The sequence below is a fragment of the Haplochromis burtoni genome, unplaced genomic scaffold, assembly GCF_018398535.1.
Source record: "Haplochromis burtoni strain Fernald_Lab_line unplaced genomic scaffold, NCSU_Asbu1 Contig_144, whole genome shotgun sequence".
In the NCBI taxonomy this organism is placed as follows: Eukaryota; Metazoa; Chordata; class Actinopteri; order Cichliformes; family Cichlidae; genus Haplochromis; species Haplochromis burtoni.
In genome coordinates, this window is record NW_024582505.1 from 974,633 (window position 1) to 997,665 (window position 23,033).

General features: G+C 38.7%; 1 protein-coding gene across 4 annotated transcripts in view; it reads right to left on the reverse strand.

Moving 5' to 3' along the window:
• pitpnm3 (PITPNM family member 3) overlaps window positions 1-23,033 on the reverse strand; it is a 115,567-nt gene that overhangs the window by 73,894 nt on the left and 18,640 nt on the right. For 3 of the 4 annotated variants that reach the window (XM_014336715.2, XM_005932030.3, XM_014336714.2), the window contains exons 2-3: window positions 12,954-13,049; window positions 14-124 (exon numbers count right to left, since the gene is read on the reverse strand). In XM_014336715.2, coding sequence (XP_014192201.1) covers window positions 14-124; window positions 12,954-13,049 — 207 coding nt within the window. The remainder of the gene's footprint in view (window positions 1-13; window positions 125-12,953; window positions 13,050-23,033) is intronic. The other variant, XM_005932031.3, reaches the window with a different exon arrangement.

Below are 23,033 nucleotides of genomic sequence, written 5' to 3' on the forward strand. Positions count from 1 at the left end.
GTGTAGAAAATACCGTGCGACTGGTCCTCCATGTGTCCCAGCGTTTCGATCTGCTCCACCAGGTCATTTGAGTTCCACTGACTCATCCCCAGCAGAATGGCGCTCTTCCCCTCCATAACATCTGCTGGGACACACACACACGCACACACAAAATGAAGTAAGGACAGTGCAGCAAAAACAAAGGCCTATTCTTCTTTCTGCATATCAATAATATGCCAAGTTATTGAAGCTTAAACTGATCAAAGTGAAACAACATTAAAGGCTCAACTCATTTTGCCAGAGTAGACTTCTTCTCTGTTGCTTCCTGGCATCTCACATGTTCTCATGTAAAACTTTTAGCACTTCTTCTACCACCTTACACCTGTAGCAAATGGTCGACACTCTTACATTTTTATTTTGGTTTGCCAAACAGTGTAAGTTTATGCCAAATGCAAACACATCTTAGTGTGTGGCAGCCAACAACTTGGCAAATAACCAAAAGAAAAGCATAAATAGCTATTTATGCCTTTCATCGCCACATAAGTGAATCACAGACATTGTTTATTAATGTCTAAAACATTTGGCACTGCACACATGTCTGATAAGCACATACCTTTCACATTGACTTGCTATTGTGTTGTCTTAAATTGGGTTTGGATGATGTTTGGACAAATTGATCTTTCACGTAGCTGTTAGATGATCTGAACACCTGGAAAAGTCAGTTAATAAATTGTAGAGCAGCTGAAAGTGTGAATATTTTTAAACCTAAATTTAGAATCTAACTCTTGACTTAGAGACATAACAGTTTCTATGGCAGGGATACTGCATTAGATAAATAATAAATACACCACTGGACCAAACCCAAGACAATATTCTGTGGTGTTAAGCTTTAAAAAGGTTATCTTATTATTGAGAACTTGGCAATTACATGTTTAAAAATAAGATATTGTTTATTGAATGCAGGACCAAGCACAAAAATGTTACTGGAATGTGTACTATCAACACAATAACTGGAAAATAAGCATCTGTAAAATGCAAAATATTTTTCAAATGCTGTTTTTTCATGCAAAATAAATGTGATCCACGAGATCCAATAACATTTGTTAAGTCAAAATGAGTCACGAGATTGTTTTATTTTTGGTGTGCGGGGAGCCAACTTGCCTGCTGTGGACCTGGCTTGCATATGCTGCCAGCACACTGTGGAGTCATTTGTAACCTTAAACCTGCCAGTTGAAAGTAAATCTCAATTTTTTGCCATTAAGACCAGATTCTTGCGTCGGGCTCTTGGGCCCACTAACCTGAGCTCAAACATTTATTTAAAAAGAAATTGCATGTGATGGTAAAACAGTTCTACCAGATCCAGCTTCCTGTTTCACCTACGATGCTTGTAGCCTGCGTAACAGCTTATTAATGGCATTCTAGGAGAAACAGGCATTCTATCATGCTTCTTGCCTAGTTAGCAATGTTTTAAAGGGTATATTATATCAGTTTTATATTAGGTATGCTTTCTTTAAAACATAACTCACCACACTGTCATAGTAAATGACAGGCTCTACTCATCACAGCTTGTCATCCAGGACTGTTTGAGATGGGCCCTGTCATGCATGAAGAAACACCTCTACCTGACAGACTTTTCTCCCTAACATCTTGGCTGCCAGCCCTGAGAGACTCTGACGTAGAGCTACAAGCTCCGTCTATCTGGATCACACAGCAGCCAGAGTGCTAGTCACAGTTTGTCTTTTGCTATCTGCTCTGATTCTTTCACCCTCTGTGCCCCCTCTTTCCACTTCAATTACACAGTACTGGGATGAATATAATGATGCAGAAACACACACAGACACACACAAACACACTCGCAGTTTCAGACATACAGACAAGCACTAAGAAAAGGGAAAGCACTAAGGAGGAGACGCATATTTGATCCAAGCAAAGCGTTTCAGGATGTAAGAGGCCAGGTTTTTGGATAGGGGGAGAATGTAAAGTGGGTTTTACACAAAACCATGAAAACACAGGTTACTGAATATCTGTGGAAGGGAGAGCAGAGCAACAATACTCATCCAAGAGGCTCCTCTGAGAAGCAAAATGTATTCACAATGAACAAAAAAACCTCCACTTAAGCTAAAATCAGCATGGCACAGAAATAAGTTGCACACAATTTCATCTGCAAATGAGTAAAATAGTAACACCAGCTCAGGAAATCAGGTGGAGCACAATGAAATGTGCTGATAAGCAAGAGGGTAGTAAAGCCATTTATGTCCACCACATCTCTGGCTTCTGGAGTATACGAAGGAACAGCTAAATCGGATTTGAAGAACAGGTATAAAGAGGAATGGAAGTGTGAGATTTGACTGCAGTTGACAGCCCTGAGGGAGGGAAAAAAGAGATTTAAAAACATCTCTCAACCTGTCAGCTCGCAGTCAGTTGTTGTCAGAGTGGAAGCTGCCTCGATTGACCCTGACCACGCCGGTGTTTTAACAATTCTCAATTTCTTCGTCTCATCAGAATGAGTTGGTTGCAGGAAAGGAATACCAAAATACTACTTCGGGCTTTATTTTAGGTCCATTCAACTTCTGATGACTTGCTACGAAAATGAGATTGCTTCGGGGATTATCCAACAAAATGGTATAAAAAGGATGAGTCGGGTAAGTAGGCTGCTGAAGATGGATGGCACTGAAGTATCACGCGCAGCTCACATCCAGACAATAAATATGTGATCAATTATACAAAAGCCAAAAAGTGTATAAAGGATGTTTAGGCACAAGTTTATGCTTGAAGAGGAAGGTTTTAGTTTTTCATCGTGAACTTCAAAGTTATATCAGCCATCTGACTTTTTGTTGTTGAAGGCATATTAGAAATATTTAAATCAAGTCTTTTAATGTGTGAATTATCTGCTCTGTCAGTGTGACAACCAGAGTCTGTATAAATACAGAGCAGATGGACATTTTATCATGAGTTTGTAGGAGAGGGACCCAAATGCAGACAACACAATAAACAACAAATGCACTTTTATTCAAACAGGTGGAAAAGTCCAAATTCCAAATGACAAAGCCCATACATGAATGTACAGTAACACGACAGGGAAGACACACTGAGCCAAAACAGACATGACACAAGAGGACAATAAGGAGAAGTGAGGACAGCTGATGGATGTGATGCACAGGTGAACAGAATGTAGGTGATGAGACAAGGAGGAAATAAAACCAAATACAAAGCACAAAAGACAAAGGAGTCCTAGAATATAACAGGAAGTAACAAATGAGGAACAGAGACAAAGAATTAACAAGAAACAAAAGTTTCTCGTAATTTAAACTGAATCACAAAGAAATAAACAGTACTTGAGATGTAAACAGAATACAACACAACATAAAAGTAACCAGCCTAAAAGCCAAAAAGATCAACTATAAACTTTACAAAATTTAAAACATTAGGCCAGAGCTCCAGGACCTCCTCTTTACACATGATTTTCTTGAATTCAAACAGTTTGACAAAAGTATTGCGTGATTTGAACAACTGATTTTATCAAAAGTCCCTAAGTATCGATTCCAAATGTTAAACTTGATTCTTTTCTCTGGAACTCTCAGTATGAGCTCAGATGATCGGTCTCCTGATAGAAGTAGCGGAATGAATTGTGACATGTACAGATTCTCTGCTCAGATTCAGCTAAATGCTGGAAAACCGATTGGACAGCGTTTCAAAGTACAAATGCATAACGACCCAAGCATGCGGCAAAAGCAACTCCAGAGTTTCTGAAAGCAAAGAAGCCGGATGTTCTTGAATTGTTCGTCAAGCCCCTCTGAACATGTGGAGCTATTCTACAAAAATAGCTGTAATTCCTGCAATAATTTTGTTAAAACCCTTGAATTACAGCTGAAAGTCTGCACTTCAATCACATCTTGATTGCTGGGTTTAAAATCCCTTGTGGTGATGTACAGAGGCAAAATTACAAAAGAAAATGTCCAAATTTCATTGTCCAAATTTCAATGGACCTGACTGCAATTGTACAATCAGCTACACTAATGAGCTCCTCAGCTTGTTCACAACTAGCGAAGTGTAGAGCTTGGCAATACATGAAAACACCTCTCCCATGCAGCCATATCACCATTCAGCCCTTCACCATAGCAACAGGGGCCGCCAGCGGTGGACATTTAATCTGACATTAGAAATCAATTTTGATTAATTATGTGATATAACCTTTTCAGAATTTAGCAGCCTTGTCACTGCTGCCCCAAAATGCTGACTGCAGTGACCCTGAAGCTGCATGATCAATATAAGCACTCACCATTACTTTGATGATGAATCTGTTCTTCTTCTTCACACCACAAACTGGGGGGTGGGGGAGGAGGGGCAGTATAAGAGGAGGAAGTAGGTGTAGCTCCTGCAGGGGCCCTGTAATTTTTAGTGACTGACATACTATGTTGGTTGCTGCATATAAGCAAATGTCCAAAACTTACAGTTTTTTAATATAACTTTGTCTTTTTCTTTGGACAAGTAATCATCACATAAGCCCTGGAGGGCCCTAAACCAAACTAAAGATAACTACTCAATTACTACACTGTTTAGTATCTCTATTAATAGAGGATGTGTCCCGATCCTGGGATGTTTGACCCAGCGTTTTGAGTTTTAATATATTCTCATGTTTATGGTTTATTTTTTAAATTCATTTAGTCATCTTAATCTCCTCGGTCGCTCAGTTATAGTTCTTTGTTTATTAGACTCCCTCTGTGTCGTCACCCCCTATGTTTAAGTCTCCCTTGTCGGTTCATCATGTTGAGTCTGCTTGTCTTAACCTGTCATGTTTCTTGTCTTCGTGTCCTATGTTGTCAAGCTCGTGCCATGTCTGCCTTCTATTATGTTTTCTGTTTTATTTTGAAAAGGTCTGGTGTCCTATGTGTGTAGTTTCACTTCCCCTGTGGCGGCATTATGTTTATTCTAATCACCTGTTTCCCCATGTGTTTCCACTTCCCCTGATCACCTCCTGTGTGCATTTAGTCTGTGTGTTTTCATTCATTCCTCATCCAATCGTTTGCTATCCTGCCATGTCATGCCATGTTTCCAGGTCTTCATGTATTCAAGCCAAGTAGTCACGCTTAAGGTTTTTTCATGTTTATTTTCTCCTCACCATGTTTTTCCATGGTTAAGATGTTTCATGTTTTCTTTCTAGTTTTCCCCAGTTTAGGTTATTGTTTTTGCTCAAAATTATTTCCGCCCTTTTATTTTTGTACTGCTCAATCAGCCATAATAAACTACGCGTTTTCTGTTAGAATCAAGTTTTGTTTTTGCGTGTCTGCATTCGGGTCCTCCGCACTCCAAACAGTCTGCTTGAGCCAGACTTTGACCAGATGTTATTAAATGCCACTACAAATGTACAAAGACTGTGCAAAAGAGCCCTGGTTTGAAGCATATCCACTCACAATCAAATTAGATTTTAACCAAATATAGTTCAGGGAGTACACAACAACATAGTAATGCAAGTCTGACTTGCATTAAAACCCAATTTACAACCAAAACAGTCATATGTTTTAATATCCTGTCAGGCTCAGTCCTCTCGCTATTTAAATTAATGTCGCAAATAACAAATCAGGATTAACACACAGCAAATTTGTTAACAGCTCACATCAATAAACAATCGAGTTGGCATTCGCCTAAGCAGCCAGACGGCAAAAATAGTCCTGATGCAAAAAAGGAAAACTAAATAAACTAAAAAATAACTGACTTCTCCTCATTGTGTATGCAACTCAATTGCTTTTGAATGCAAGATCCTTTAACAAAAGTCGAGATGTATTTATATGCCAAGGTCTGTATTATGCATTCTAACAAGAAAATGTAAATGTGATAAAATGTAAATGCGGTAATTGTGATATCATCTAAATCAAAATAGTCCAGCATGTCTCACAGCGAGGAGGACAAGGAGGAGGAAATCAAACAGTTTTGACCTAAAGAACTGTTATAGCTCATCAGGAATTTAACGGTACCACAGCTGACACTTCCGGTCATTAACCGCAATAGAAATTTTGCTTTTACTTATAAATTGTTTTCATTGTTTTTGTCTGCTTGCATTCATTTTAAAAATACTAATGACGTGGTGCTGAAGGGGTGAGAGGCTGAAGTGGAGGTGTAGGATTGAGAGAGACAAAATTTTTCAATTTTACTACTACAGATGGTGTAAAAAGAGGAAATGAAAGCAATTCTCATACATTTACACACACTGCTGTTGTTAGTAATACAAAAACAACACTTCATGTTGCAGAGAAACAGACTGCATTTCTACATTTACGTCTACAACATGACACAGCACAAACCACTCTGTGATGCAGGAAATCTTAATCATGTTTCATTCCATTTAACACCCCAAATGTATTTTATTGTTGGGGATTGGTGATGAGAAATGCCATTAACTGCACCTTTTCTGCACTGCATTTTCATTTGGAAACAAAAGAGCCAAGAAGAATCGCAGCATTGTCTCTTAAACTGTTACCCTCAACCCAAAACAGACCAGTTATCGAATAAAACTGGACTAGGTTTAGTCTTACTAAGCAATTTTAATTAGAATTGCAATGTTTAGGTTTGCACAACTTATTCAGCAACGCAATCTTTTTCTAAGAGTAATAACTCAAAGAAAAAGCCTTTATTCTATTGGCTTGCTCAAACTAATGATGTCCCATCATGTTTCTGCATGTGGTTTCTTCACTGCAGGCAGAGCTTCAAATAATTTAACAATTTGAAAGTATCCTCTTGAAATGAATCGGTAAAACTCCTCCTAAGCAGAGTGGTTTGGATTTTCCTTGTCTTCTCTGAGGATAAGCTTAGAATGTCTTGTAATCTCCTTTCACTGGAGAGCTTTCTGGATTTGAATTGGAGGTAAACTTGAGATTTACCTGCCTCTGGTGGAAAATTAATATTTTATGCTCATCGATGAAGCAGACTCCAGAGCATGAGGTGGACGTTCATGAATCCGCTCAGCATCTTCACCGGATCTTTGTGGGTGTCTGCACATCAGCCTGGGAAACTCTGTGACCCCCAGTGTGTGCTTCACTTCTGTTTTTGTCATCACTGTAGGCCAGCTCCAGAAGATGCTGATGTGACAAACTGATTTTGTGTTTGCGTGCTGGGGTGCGTGGGGGCTTTGCTAAGGGGCAGCTGTGCACAAAGGAGTCAGGGGAGTTAATCAACAGAGATGACAGCATCAAACATCCAGCAAACAGCTGTGTTGCCTCTACACCATGTCATACAAACACTGGCTGACACGCAACAAAATCAGTAACAAAAAAATAAAGCTCACAGCCTCGGTTCTCATCACAGACATTGATGAATTGCATGTCTGCTTCCCCGTTTAACAGTATGATTTACACTGTCATTTGTTACGTCTTATTCAATTTTTTTTTTCTTGCAAAAAAACTATCAAGAAAAATAATCTGGAGTCTAGTGCTTGCACAGATTTGTACTCTAATGCTGCAGTTAAAGTAATTTTCATCACACTAAACAATGAATCACAAATATGCCTTAGGGTTTATTTGAATTTTTTTGCAAATATTAAACTTTGATGGATTTTTAGGGAAGAATCGGTTTCTGAAAAAATGAAAAATCTGTGAAAGAGCAGCAATGAAAATCAGTAAAAACGACAAAGAAGAGGATTGTGTGAAAAGAGGCACATCAGCAGGATGAGATTTGAGGCAAAGAATGTGAGGCGCTGTGGCTAAAAACACGTCTTTTTTGCTGTACAAAGCACATATGTGATTAGCAGTAACAGATGAGACCCAGCTTCAGTAATATGTATGAAATGCTCTGTTAATTAGAAATTATATGCTAATTAGAAATTGTATGATAATTATATGGTAATTATTTGGCTGGTATTTATTATTGGTTAATATCTGGTTAGAGAATTCTAGTCTAGTGAAAGCTGTAATATTTAAAGATCTTTTAGAATGAATTTGAACATCAGAATAATATAGCTTTATTTATTTGCTTTGTTCTGATAACTAACTATAAAACACTCATACTTGAGATGAAACATGGAAGTTGTCAATTTGTTCAAATAAGCTACTGTTTGTACTACTGATAGAATACCGTCCTGTTTTCATTCATCAGGCAGAACAGAAAATACAAGCACATTATTTAATAGGAATGCTGCAACCGGCCTCTCAAGTCTCATTTAAAGGGGCACTACAGGAATCTTAACCTGCTACATTATGCTAGAAATGAGGGGCCAATACATAAAGTCATATTTCCTATACAGTATACTGTCACCATATTATTGTGAACCCCCAAAAGGACAAAAGTGATGCCCTAAACTAATGCTGCAAAACCAATCTCCTGGATGACAGATGAAAAACCTCACAAATGTCAAACCCTTGTGTCCTCCGCTTATGTATGCATTTTCATCTTTTCTTTTTCGCAAACTCTTTACAAGCAGTCTTTGATCAACTTGTAATAGATGCATGCTGTGACCAACCAATTATATTGATGGGTCTCAAAAGCTTAGATGAAGTGAAAGCTCTGGAATACAGTGTAGCCACTTCTGAATACTCAGCTTAAAATGCCATGTGCAGTGTGGGCAAGAGCCCTAGAGATGCATCATTTCCTTTCCAGGAAGATCCAGAGAATGTATTGTATATACACAACCATCTGTATAGATACAGCTCATAATCAAGGAAATGGTTTAAACTACTGTTTAAAACAATACACCCCCCACCACCCCCCCCCCACACACACACACACACAAACCCAAAGTGATAATAGAGGCAGCCTGGGCTCATCTTTTTAGCAGAAATCTGGGGAAATGCTCTGACAGTCTTCATACATTTTCATGTTTTTTTTCCTCTGTCCACTGGGTAACGCAGTGCAGATGAAGGCATTCATCATAACAGCCTAAATAAAACTCCCCCAAGCTTATTGTGATGGTTTGAGTGGTGGGCCTATAATATGACAAACTAACCACTCAATCATGCTTTCATTCGGAATCCAATTCTTTCAGTTTCTCTCTCAACTTTTCTAACTTTTAAATTACTTTTCGTGAGAAAACCATATATCCCCTCTGCCTGCAGGAAAAAAAGAGACGAGTTATACACAACCAACACTCAGAGGCCTGCAGTTAGCAAGCAGCTGTAGTGGGTCATAACTTCAACAACCTTTTATGACCTTGGTCTGGTTTCCCTTTTAAGGAAGGCATCTTTCATTCTAAGCACATGTTTATGTTTAGAATAACTTGCTCTGTTGTCTTTGCTGCAGGACACAGCTCCACTTCTCCCCCGAGCTCAGGCTATAAAGTCACAGACAGACCACAAGGAAAAAATAAATTCAGTTAGAATATGCTCCCCTCTCTGTGCTACGCTGTATATCCTCTTTCACTTGTGCTCATTCTTAAGAGCCTTCTTTGCAGAATGAAACAGTCTTGCTTTCATCCAACTTGAAAGGATAATCCAGGGTTTTCACAACCTAATACTTCAAAAACACTGGCCTGCCCCAAGTCCTTCCGATGGTGTGCTCGGTGAGAGATGACAAAATGAGATGTGATATGTTTGCTCTCCACAGACCAAACAAACAAGCAATAAGCCAACTAGAGATGGACAAAATGGCCTGAAATAAAAGACAGGACCAAAACTGAATGGTGCTTTGTGAAAAGCGTCTTGAATACAAATTCAGGCCACTCTACAAAGAAGCAACACGGTTTTCACCTCACAACAGATGGATATGGAAACTTTGATGTTACAGATTCTCTATAAAATGCAAAATTCATGACTGGAAAACAATAGCATCCTCCTTGATCAGTGTTTCAGCTATCTTGACTGCTTTGAGGAGACAGATGTTCCACAGCAGTTTATGTCTGAAGCTACAGATTATAGCCAGTTAGCTTTGGTGGCTATACAGGCAGGAAATTAGGAAAAAGGTTAATTAACAACCTAAATAATCTTGACATGGGATTATTACAAGGGGGGACATCATGTCATTTAGAAATTACCCTCTAACTGTGAAACATGTCAGTTATTACCAAACAATGTAATATCTGACATCTCTGGTTGCTATTTGCATAACCATCAATAGGCTGCACATAATGACTGCTGAGCCTGTTGAAACGCATGCTACCATGCACTGAGCTCTCTCTGTAAATTGGTCTCTAGGTTATGTAGCAATATATATCCTCTTGAAACTGCACTGTATAACTTTTAATTTTTAATAGACAGCATACAACTTATTCATCGTGCAGCAAAGAGGCAGAAAAAAGTGTGCTTTAAAAAAAGCTGAAATCACAGGGGACTAACGGTAACACAGGAAGTCTTCTTTTTCAGCTGCTCCCTTCAGGCGTTGCCTCAGCGGATCATCATTTTTGAATATTCTCAGCAGTCTTTCTCTTTGCATCTCCCAACAACATAGGACTTCTCTGGTTGGAAACCTATAGTAGAATTTTTACTTTACAAATTAGAGGCATGGCAGGTTCTCACAGAATTAGGATGATAGATGACCTCCGCAATCATACTAGAGGTCCGCCAATCCTATTTAAGGTGTAAAGACTGATTCTGTCAAGATTCGGCTGTGTGCAGGCTGGATGAGGACCCAATCGCAAACTCACAGAGGCAGGAATGAACTCAAAATTCAGAGCTTTATTGCTGGAGAGCAGAACCATACAAATTAAACCGGGAAACTATAACGTAACACACAGAGAAACGCACGGCCATGGATGAAGGGAGAACGCGACACCGAACTGAGGGAGACGCAGACATAAATACACAGAGGGTTAACGAGGGAAGTGGGAACACACGGGGAACACAGGTGACACTGATAATCATAACAAGACACGGCAGGAGTGAACGCAACACTGACGGGAGACTGTCAAAGTAAAACAGGAAGTACACAGAGGTTCAGACAGGAGGAGAGAGAGCACGGGGAGAACACAGACATAACGGGCTGGGGAAAACATGGAATAAAACACAAGGAGAGACGAGGGCTCACAGATACACAGAGGGGCACACAGGGGGTAAGAGTCACAAGGGGAAAACACATAAGGAACAACGTAACAGAGCAACCCAGGAAGCATGGCCTAAATAAGGAACAAAATACAAAAATACATGAAAACTAAGAATACTGGGCCAACATGGCCCAGGACCATGACAGATTCCAATATCAAGTCCATACTCTAACTATGAAGCTTCACAGCTAGTAGGCAAATAAGCACATTTTCCAACAGTGCCAAAATGTTCATTTGAACGAATTAACAAGAAATACATAAACACAAAGAAAATATCGTCAAGATAATTGCAGCTTCTTTCCCCATTAACCACCAATATTTAATCAAAGGACATAAGGGACATCTCCGTTTCTCTCCGCTTCACAGCCACGTGGGATATTTCTTGGCTGAGAGTGGAATTCCATGCTGCAGATAGTGTGAGGGTGATGAGGTACATCGGCTCACATATAAGGCATGTGTGCTATCTTTTCCCCTAGTGATTCCTCGCCACTGATAGGCGCCTCGATGCCGGCCTCATAAAATGCAGTGCAATGCACAGCTCTGCTCTGCAACAGCTGTGATAAGGATAAATATTTAATGTTTTCTAAGACTATGAGTTGCAAACGTGCCTTTTTTTGGCAAAGAGACTACGCGGGAGAGGGGAGGCAAGGAAAATCAAACAAAACTGAATGAAAATGGAAGGGAAAATGGCATCGATAAAAGCAAAAGTTAAGGGCAACACTGTTATATAAAGTTCCTCCACACCGAACATGTGACTTACATTTTCCCTTAAATGCAAAAATAGAAATGAGTGCAGCACTTTTTATCTGATACCCCAGAGGCACATTTTTATCATGTTTTCATCTCATACAAAGGAACACTAAACACCCGAAACTCTAAACACACTGCTGGATATTCATCGACCTAATGTAAAATAAGAACATGTTACACTACTAAAACCATAATTCAGAAGTGTCTCTACCATCAGACTCTTTGGGGATAAGCACTTGGAGTGGATAATTGGAGCGATAAGTGTTGTACTTATTCGCTGATTAACTCCCACTGGGACCGTGAAAAGGCTAGCAGTCCGGCATGTTCTCAAGTGTGTCTATTTATGGTCAAGCTGACATCTAAATGAATTTAAAAGGATCTTCAGCAGGAAAGTGGACAACAATTAAGAGTGACAGACTTCATTTGTCATCTATATCAAGTCCGGTCACTACAGCAATCATAAATACACAATACGGACCTCCTGCTTTGAAATACAAGGAGCTAATTAACCTTTGTCACAACCTGTTACATTTGTGTAGTTTTATTATTTGATTTATTATTCTGTAGTTGGAATTCAATCTTGTATGATATCCCAGATTCTTAATTGTTGAGATTAGTGATTATTGGCTCTTTTAAGCAAGTTTTCATCATTGAGAGAAGACACTGAAAAATACCTGCACCACCAATCGAAGCTGTCTATGTAGTCTTTGTTTGATGAAACAGAAACAGACAACTCTGCAATCATTTGAAATTTGTTATTCATTGTTATTCGTGGTTCTTTGTATAATTCCGTTTGTTTTTCAGATTTGTTCCTTACTTTGTTTGTCTGCCTTGCACCCACATTATGCTGACAAATCATCTTGTGTTCGTTGCTAGCAGCTGCACCCAGCTCCTTTTGGCCTCTTTTCCCTAAATACTAAACGAGGATGTGTCATTTTGTCCAGCAAGAGTTGCGGTTTTTTGTTACTTGTCCTTGCCAGCACAGATGCCTTTTTAAAATAGTGTTACTGCTATTTTTAATGCTTCTTTGAAGCCTAAACACACCTGGAACCTTTCAGTAATGAATAATATATCTATCATAATGCCTACAGGATACTTTTTCTTCAGCTCCTTCAGTGAAAAGGGCAGCAAGGAAAATAAGTATAGAAGTTTTTTGAAATACTGATAATAAGTTTGGGTTATTTCGTTCACTAATAATGTTGGAAAGTCCAAAAACTACAAGATGAAGGCACGAGGAGATGAGGACATGCAATTTCTTACTAACCTCTGGCGTCAAAGAACTCCTCATCGGAGCTGTCGACTGATTCTTGTGCAATATTCTGCAGGCACCAATGAGTGGCGCTGTGTTTTCTTGACGAACCTGTGAATCAAAAAAAAAAAGGGTGAAAATTCTGCTTTTAGAGTCGGTCAACATAATGCAGTAAATGAAGAAAGACAAGGACAGACAACTCAAACATATTTGTATTTTTTCCTTTTCTTTACGTTGGTTGACACCTCTAAAGATTTGGAGAGAAAAACAAGTGTGAAAGCCCCAGGTGGGAGTGCTTGGCCTTTCAAGTGTCACAGCAGGTGAAAAGACCCAATTGGACTTTCCTTTGAGCACTGTCGCAGCCCACAAGTGTCTCAGCAAGACAGCCAGGCAGTGTTTTTCATGACCTTCTGATACAAGAACAGGAACAACAACAAAAAAATTTAAGCCTTTTTCCATTTGTTCACAATGTTTACTCTCAAGTATCCACACATAAAACCACGGCAAACAGCCAAGAACAGCAAAATGATTTCTTAAAATTCACTGAAGTAGCAGTAGTCTGAAACACAGTGGGTCAAAACTGAGAAAACACAATGTCAACTCCACTGAATGCGCTGGATCTCAAGTGAAGTTCAAAAGGCCTGTACCAAAGTTCAGATGATGTTTATTTATTTATTTATTTATTTATTTATTTTTAAATTTTATTTCTGCATTTAAATTAAACATAACATGCTTATACAAATCAACCGAGAACAATTACTGTCTTTAACATTTGTGAACTTATAAAAGAAAAAAAAAAAAAAAAAAAAAAAAAAAAATAAGAGGAAAAAAACAACAACCAAATAAATAAATAAATAAATAAATAAAATAAAATAAAAAATAAAAAAATTATAACAATATTAAGATGATGTTTATTTACTGTTTTTTTCCTTGGGACAGCAATGTGATAAAGCTCAAAGAAAGATTCCTCTGACCTCTGCTGCATTGTGATGATGTACTGGTAATGAACCACATTTCCTTCTTGACTCCTCCTGGTTTAATCTTAAAGCAACATTTTTGCATCTCCTTCAATGTGTAAGAATTCACTGGGAAGTATAACTTTTAGAATAGAACAGAATAGAATAGAATTTTATTAATCCCTTGGGGAGGTCCCTTCAGGGAAATTATGAATTATTTATGAATTATTGTGAATTATGTCCTTCATTGCAAACCTACACGTGTAAGTTTACACTACAAATTTGTAATTGTTTAAAGCGATGTGTAAAAATACAGCTTATAAGGCAACAGGAAGAGTTTGCACAATATTAATTGAAAGTCAATATTCTGTATGACCACCTTTACTCTTCAACACACTCTGAACTCTCTCTAGCAAGCTTTCCTGTAATTTCTTTAAGTAGTCCTTAGGAGCAGTTCTCGAGGACATTCAACGCTCTTCTTGCCTGCCTTTTGCTCCATTCTCTCTCAAGATAGTCTCACACTGCTTCAATAATATTGTGGTTAGTGCTCTAGGAGGGCCAGTCCATGACTGTCAGTGCTCCACTCTGTGTTTTTCCCCATAGAGGCTTTTACCTCATTAGCACTGCGTTTACCATCATTGACCCGTGGAAAAATAAAGCCATTGATAATCAAATGCTTTCCAAATGGTATTGCATCGTGGATCAAAATTTTACTTTATTTTCTGCGTTCATAATTTCATCAATCTTCGCATCATCCCCAACACCACTGTCAGAAATGCAGCACCAAACCATGACAGGGCCTCCACCGTGTTTTACAGGTGGCTGTGAACACTCACTGTTGTACCTCTCTCTTGATTTCCTTCATAAATATTGATGATTGTTTGAATCAGATATTCCAGAATTGGACTCATCTAGGGCTGCCACGATTTGTCGACTAGTCACGATTACGTCGACTATCAAAATCGTCGACGACTGATTTAATAGTCGACGTGTCGTTTGAAGCTTTGTAAGATCGCAAAAGACGCAGGAATAATAGCAGGATTTAAGAGTGTAATAACGGACTGAAACAGAAGATGGCAGCACTGCATGTACAAGGATGCCAGCTGCCGTTAAACCCCGAAGAAGAAGAAGCAGCTGTGTCCCAGAATTCATAGCGCGGCCCAGCTTAGTTTCCAACAATGGCGGTAGCTAGTTAGTTTTAATATTACTCTTATTATTCTTTCTGGGTCACAAAATAAACGTTTAACATATTTTCAGGCGAGAATGTAGCTGTGTAAACCTCAAATATCGGCTCAGTTTATCAGGACACCACATATTTTCAAAAGCGCTCCGACGTTTTCGGAGACGTCTGTTACCCACTAGCTCGATAGCTAGCCGGGGGCTAGGTCACTAGCGCCGTGAGAACACCGGACTCCCGGCAAATTGTTTTCAAACCCACCGCCGTCTTTCGCGACTCAGGTTAAATATATATGAGTCACTTAGATAACTTAAAAGTGTTGTTGTTTGGCTTTTTTTTTTTTTTTTTTAGTATTTTATTTGTTCCTGGGTAAATCAGTTTGGCTGAGATTAAAGTTATAGTTTTTACACAGCTGAATAACCGTCAAGCAGACAGCTGATTATCAGAAGTGTGAGATGCTGGAGAATATACTCCGGTGTCCTGTTATATTTTAGATAGCAAGGAGTTTATTAAACTTTACCAAAACAATCTGCAAATTTCATTAAAATTGAATAAACTATCATCTTGTCTTTATTTTTAGTTAGCACCTTAAAAGCTTAAAGCTGTAAGCTAATGATAGTTATATAAGAGCAGATGCTGCTGGTGCAATAAGCTGTAGTTTTACGTCCAGTGGATGATGATCTGATTAGTCGACTAATCGCATAAATAATCGGTGACTAGTCGACTATCAAAATAATCGTTTGTGGCAGCCCTAAACTCATCACTATATTGCCATTGATTTTTGCTCCAGTTTTTGTGTAATTTGGCATACCTTAGCTTTTTCTCCCTGTTTCTCTTACTTAAGAACGGTTTCTTCACAGTGACTCTTTCACTGAGACCATTTCTATTGAGGCTTCAGTGAAGAGTCAACTACAGATTGAGATTGCAAGATTGCATGTCTCAGATTGTGTGTCAGGTCGTTGCTGGATTTTCAGTTTTATCTTTCTTTTTTTTTGCATGACTTTGTGCATGACTTTCAGATACTGTTACTCAGCTGTTTTTTTAAAAGCCTACCACTTCTTCTATCCTCCACTTGTCCAAGTTCTTCAAATTCTTTAAGGACACACTGGCACAGCATGCTGAGATATGCCAGGTTTTCAGGTGTTAGCTAGTGCAAAAATACTATTTATGTCTGTTAAATGATGCTATCTTTGGCAGTTTTCATAGATTCAGCTAACAAAATCAGAACAAATGATATGTTTTAAGATGGGACCTAGTAACAGTGCTTAAAGGTAACTAAAACTGATTCTTTGTCAAGCTGTCTGTTATGTGTAGACAGAACATTTATGTTTGAATGATTCACAAATCAAGGTTAAGTGGCTTAACAAACAAAAAATATTTTATCTAAAAAATGGTTAGGTATCTACACTTGACTGAAAACAAGTGAAAACAAATTAATTAATTTAAAAAAAACAAAAAACAGCCAACCAGCCAGCCTTTAGAAAGCCTAGAGAGCTATTGCTTAAGAACACTTTAGGTCTTGCACCTTGAAAGCAAAAAGACTTGTTGCACAGCAGCATATGTAATGAAAATTGCTAAATTATACCACCAATCATAGAAATCATGCAAATCCTAAATATTTAGCAAAGACAGAAAGACTGAATCTGACTACATTTCCATACAACAAGTTCTGCCAATTCAATTGTGCACTGAGGATATTTAATGATATCGATCTACTGTAATGTATCAATCTACTTGCCTGGAACAGGCAAAGAGCAGAGGCATGCTGGCACAGGTGCATGTCTGCTCACACAATAGGTGACGAGAGAGTTTATTTACAATTTATAGCCGATACCAGGGAGGAAGAACCAAATAGTACAATAAAAATGATCTAATCTACTGTAATTCATAGATGTAATGACTAAACATAAGTTTACAGATACCTACTGAAAAGCTAAAATTGTACTAAGTTATAGCATTTGACTGTTCCAGCTCTTTCCATATGTGTAAATCTGCAGAATGCAATGCAATGCTAACACAGCATTAGCGAACTTAATAGTTGTAACATTTGTATATATTAAAAACCTCAGAGGTGTATATTGGCTCAGTCACACTAGGGTAAAAAACAGGAAGGCATCATTTGCCCAATGATTGCATGGAAGTTTTTGGCATTCAGCAACCAATTTCAAGTAGTTGTGCAAGATTGCAAGGCAGCTGAACAGGCCCTCTGATGGAATCTGTCTCCAAAACATTGCAGTCTGTATCTGATTGACTGCAATCACTCTCAGAGCGATTGGTGAAGGTTTGCAAACAACCACCATCTATTATAAATGCAAACAAGCAACCAAGCTGGTTGCCAGCTGGTTGTAACCTAGTTATATTCCAGCAAACACCTATTTAGCCATTTAGCTTTTAAATTATCATCCTCCAGCTACTACATCACTGAGTAATTTCTGAATTTCTGTTTCAAATCTATGAGGTTCAGGTTCAACAAAAGATTTATAACAGACAGCAACAGAATTGCAATTTTCACTAATTAATCACAGATTTTCAATATTAATCACAGTTAATTGCTCCATTATCACAAATTTATTTACCAGCTTGACCCCAATTGCAAAGTAACAGCAGACTGATAGTAGACTGACTTCATCTTGATGCCATTTAATTGTTGTTTTGACGTAGCAAAAATGAAGACGGCTCCTGAATGTGAGCAGTCACAGGATCTTTCAAGCAATGATTTCAAAGGCAACAAGACTGCAATTTATTGCACCATTGCAATCGTTTTGATTATGCGTTGGTCTCAAACCACTGTTTTGCATAGTGTGCATAGTATAAGCCTGGCTAGGAAGAACTTATGATTTCTTGTTGTAATATGAAGCCACACAGGCTCGGATCGTATAGCTTCATATTACGTCACATCTAGGCTGGATCTTTACTCACACTGGACTGCTGTGAGGTAGCTCCATGATTATGGCATAAGGAATAACATGGATAGATGACTCAGTAACCTTGCTTTTCTCCCATAAAGGATGATGACATAAATAATCAACAGGCCTAATAAATAAGGATTAGGGTGAAGTTTGCTCTTCAACCTTTGACTTAGCAGCAACTTTCTCTATCAGCAAATTGTCCTCAAGGGACTATGGGATCCCTGAACCACAACGCAGCCTTTTCCTTTTTCTCTGCAATGGAGAATGATTGAGCAGGCTCAAGCGTGGATTAGTCCAGTCCTTGAGTGAGCATTTATTGTGCATCAACATTCAGACCAGCAGCAGCACCCCTAGCCAAAACTGCATTTTTCCAGCACATTACACAGGAATCCCTTATATACCATCCCTGAGCACTAATTTGTGTCAACAACCGGTCAGGGAGCCCAACGTACACAGAGCAAGGCAATCTAGCCAAAATATAATTCTCTGCTCACAGACAAATAAGCAATTACTGCACCAAACACAAAGATGATTGCTATTTCCAGGAAAACACTTTGAAATTGGAAATATTCCTCCACCCACTTTAACAAAATGGAAACAGGAGCTATAAATACATTTAAAATGCTCAGCAAAGCCTTGACCAGAAGACAGGTAAGTACAGCAGACAAAGCGCACATTATTCTATTATTCTGTAAGTGAGTCAGCAGTACAGTGCTATGAAACAACAGACAGCTGGCATGCCTGCTTGTGGTAGCCCACTTGCCCACCCTCTCATTTATATTTTATGTATTGTGTCAGACTGACTTCTGGCAGTGGCACAGACATCAAAACACAGCACGAAATACAAGATGAGATGGAGGACAATCTCTGGTGTATTCATCTTTGCCTGGTACAAGATTTGGAATGCATTTGGTTGTTCATTTGAGCTGCATTAGTTCTAACTATATCAACAGGGTCACACTCAATGGAAGAAATAATAATGAAGACATTATTTTTATTTGTGTGCAAAAAGGATGTATTAGAGCGATTTTATCCACCTAATTTAGGTGTTTGGCTTACATCCTGGACAAGAGATTATAGATTTATGCCTAAATGATTATGAGAGCAGAACTACTAATGTTGGCATTCACATTGTAGCCCGTGGTTCTGATTCAAAAAGGGGAAATAATGCACAATCACACAAGCAGTACCTTTGAAAGGTGCTTTTTCTTTCAACAATCCCTGCAACCCCTGCATTCCCTGCCATCTGCAGTTATAAAAGATGATGGGGAAGATTGGTATATTTATCCTTTTCTGCAGTGTTTGATATTTGTCTGTGACGTTCATGTGGTGTCAGGGCAAGTATGGGATGGATGCTCTGGATTTATTTACTGTGTATTCCTATTGTATGTTACTGTATTGTTGATAGAGCTGTTTGATGACGATATATATCGGATGACGATATAAAAACGTCTATCGTTTCATTTTACGCTATCGTTTGTTTCGTGGTGTCGCAAAATAAACTGTTTACGGCAATATTTTTTCACCGTTTTGATGGTCACTGTAGTGGCTATGTTAATTTTTTAAAGTTCTCTCTTTCTCTTATATTTAATATAACCACACTACGGACGTACAAGCGCCTGTTTTTATGCGTTGTGGTTAGCAACAACAACGGTAACACCATCGCGTGTCCGCGTGTTTATGTACCACATAAACCTTTCACAATAAAGCTCAAGATCCTGGCTGACTAAATACTTTTTTGCCCCACTGTAGTATGTATGAATGGTGACATTCACCAATGGTAGAGTATAGCAGTTAATGTTGGGAATAAAGCTGTGATTCTACTGTACATAGTGAGCTTGGAAGACTTGGTCATGTTTGCATTCTACATGAAAGCAGGCAAACACTCTCAAAGGGCAAAACACAAACTTTAAGGCTTGTATGGTTACAAGTCTCTACCTGTATGTAATATCTGAGCCGTCACTCTCCACTGTGCTATCCATTTTACTGTCAGCTGTTTGAAAGAGCCGTGATGTGAAAGCGTACTGATGGGAGGAGGCGTTCCTGCATGCCACAGAGTTGAAAAGGATGGTGGGCAAGGAAAGCACATGCTGAGTGTGAAGAGAAGCCCATGGGGTTCACAGCATCCTAACTACTTTAAAAATAAAAACTCTTACTTTCCACATATACCAAGTCAGCTGCTGCCTTAAAAAACAGCCAAGCAGGGCGCTCCATTGTGGGATTTGATTTGTCGAGTGCCCTGCATACACTGTCAGTCACCTTATGAGATCCTCCAAGTGTTTTTAAAGTGCTACTTTTTTATTCAGTGGACCTACAGCTGGCACCGATACCAATCTAATGAATATTCTGTGGATGCTACTACATTCAGTTTACTTTTGGAGCTGCGCATGCACTCTGAATGCATTATTAGGTTTAGGAAATCTAACCAATTGCTTGGGTGGCTGAAACCTCACACCAGAGTGCCTATATCACCACGCAGTGCCTTCCCCTCTGGGTAATGGAAATGATTGCTGTAAGTCCCCACAGGGCATTCATCCTACACTATACCCCAACAGATACTGGTGACAGCTTGAAAGGACTACAGACTATGATCAAGCAAACTGCAAACAGTATAAATTTCAGCATCTTGCTGGTTTATGGAAACCAACAGGCTTTAGTAAGCCCTATTAGTAACTGAAAATTAATATTTTGAGTCAGACTGCTGAGACTAATAGTCCTCTTCTATCTACTTTCAATGTATATGTGAATTGCAGTTACCCCAGTATTCACTTAGCTCTAAAATAGAGTCAGTCCCATGTTAAAATGTCCAACAGCAACATGGTTGCAGCCAACCACAAAATACTGTTTAGGTTTCTATCGCTAATTTCCTCTTGTTTATTTATTTATTTAAAAACACACCCATTTGGATTAGGCATAAAGTCACAAAAACCTGTAGCCAGTAGATGTCTGGTAACCATCAACTCGAGTGACTGAACCTGACCTCTCAAACTTGTTATCTAAAAGTAGAACGGTTTGCTGCAGGGTAAGACTGTCCTAGAAGTTTGAGCTCCAGTTTTGAAAAGTGACATTATAATATTTCTATAGTCTCCTACTTAGCACTAATTAGTAGGTACCTATGTCTATGATTTGCACCCATACAGTTAACGAATACAATTTGGTTGCTTAAGCTCTAACTTCTCATTCAAATATGGCAACTCCAAATCCAAAACAAAACAAAATCAACACGGCAGAAGATAAAACCCTAACAGGCTTCACAACGTAGACTCCAGAAATTATTATACATACTCTATGGGGAGAGTAGGTACCTGATCTACAGGTTTAATGGCCTGGGTTCATAATCTTTTTCGGCTTGTAAAACTGCCTTAGATTAACGGACACTTTTTAATCCATCCATTTAGTGCAGCTTGCTTCACAACAACATCTTGTCACCACTTAGCTCTACTAAGTATGCTGTGAAGAGTGTTGTTTTCTGTACCCTTGCCACTCCCAGTGCACACACATTTTTTGTGATGCATTTGCACAGGAACACGACTGTTGATGTAATCGGGTTGTAGTTCCAAGTCCCAGTTGTGTTTAATTATTAACACCACTTAACACTGAAAGCTCTAAAACACAAAAGTGCTGTGTTTTTAAAAACAAATTGGAGGAAAGAAGTATTGGAAGTCATGACAGCATACTGTGTCATTAACTACCCCTCGCCTCTTACTGTTCTTTCGACAGTGATGCTTTACAGGAGAAACGCTTTTGGGAAGATAAAGATTCAGAAAGTCAGCTTAGTGAGAGTGAACTGAACGAATCATAACAAATAAACAGGTCAGACACAGGACTGTCATCCTGGAGTTAAAGTCCATGTCCTATATGAAATCAGAAGTTCTTCTGGACTATTTTGAATATGGTTGACTTAATCACAGTTTATTTACATTTATTAATACATGCATATATACATTTAATACATTTGTACACACATATATATTTATGCACATTTTCTGTTATAGCAATATTTTTGCAGTAAGCCCTCAAGGCAAACTTCTCCCATTTGCCAGTGCTTTTAAATGAAGGCTACTCTCAGGGAACTCCTAACATGTTTGTGTTTATCAATATCTGATCTTGATCTTACAATATTCATTTGCAGTATGTATGTTGAAGCGCCTACAGTGCTTAGTTAAGATTAGAGAAAGACTGTGGTCTGGTTTTAAATTCAGCAGCGGCTGTGGATGCACAGTGCACATTTATTTTATTTTGCACTTTTGTGGTGCAATAATAATAATAATAACAGCTTTAACAAACAAATGGGTTTGTTTTCTGAGGGAGGACTCAGATATGCTAAAACTGTTCAAACAAAATTGATAATTCATCAGTTACTCTGATCATACTCCCTTTGTCTGCAAAAATCAAAGGCAAAATCCAAACAGCTGCTCTTTGAAATTGAATGTGCAACTTATGGAAACTAACAAAGACAGAGGGAGAGAAGCTCAGCACTTCACTGGACAATGTTCAAAGAAAGCCCATGTCTAAATATCTAAAAAGCTTTCTTTCAGAGCAGCAACACAGCAACACGAGGCTGCTCGTGATTCATCCTTCTTTCATCTCTTTCTTTCCTTTATTTACTTGCAACAGCGTTTAAACAGAAGCCTGCCGCCAGCTGAAATGGTGAGCTGACAGTATCTGTTACCAAAGCACCTCCACTGCAATCACACTCTATCTGCCACTTGCATACAGCAATGACTCAAGAGCTTTGCTGCACACATGTTGTGGCAGTGTTGCATGTGTGAACAATTTGCCGCAGGAATTTTTATGCATCAAATGTTTTGACTTTCAAAGTAAGCGGAGGATGATTAGCTCAAAATAACAGGTGAATTTCAAGCATTTTGACATACATCATACGCCTCTCACCCCTTTAAAACTGCTCCTACCCTATTTTTCAGCTACAGAAGCCAGCTGTAAAAGAAAGAAAAAAAAAAAACTATCAAGGGCGCTGTATGTAATTTTCTCACCACAAAATAGGTGAAAAATAGCACTGTATTCAGCAGTTCAGCAGCCACATATTTAGAAA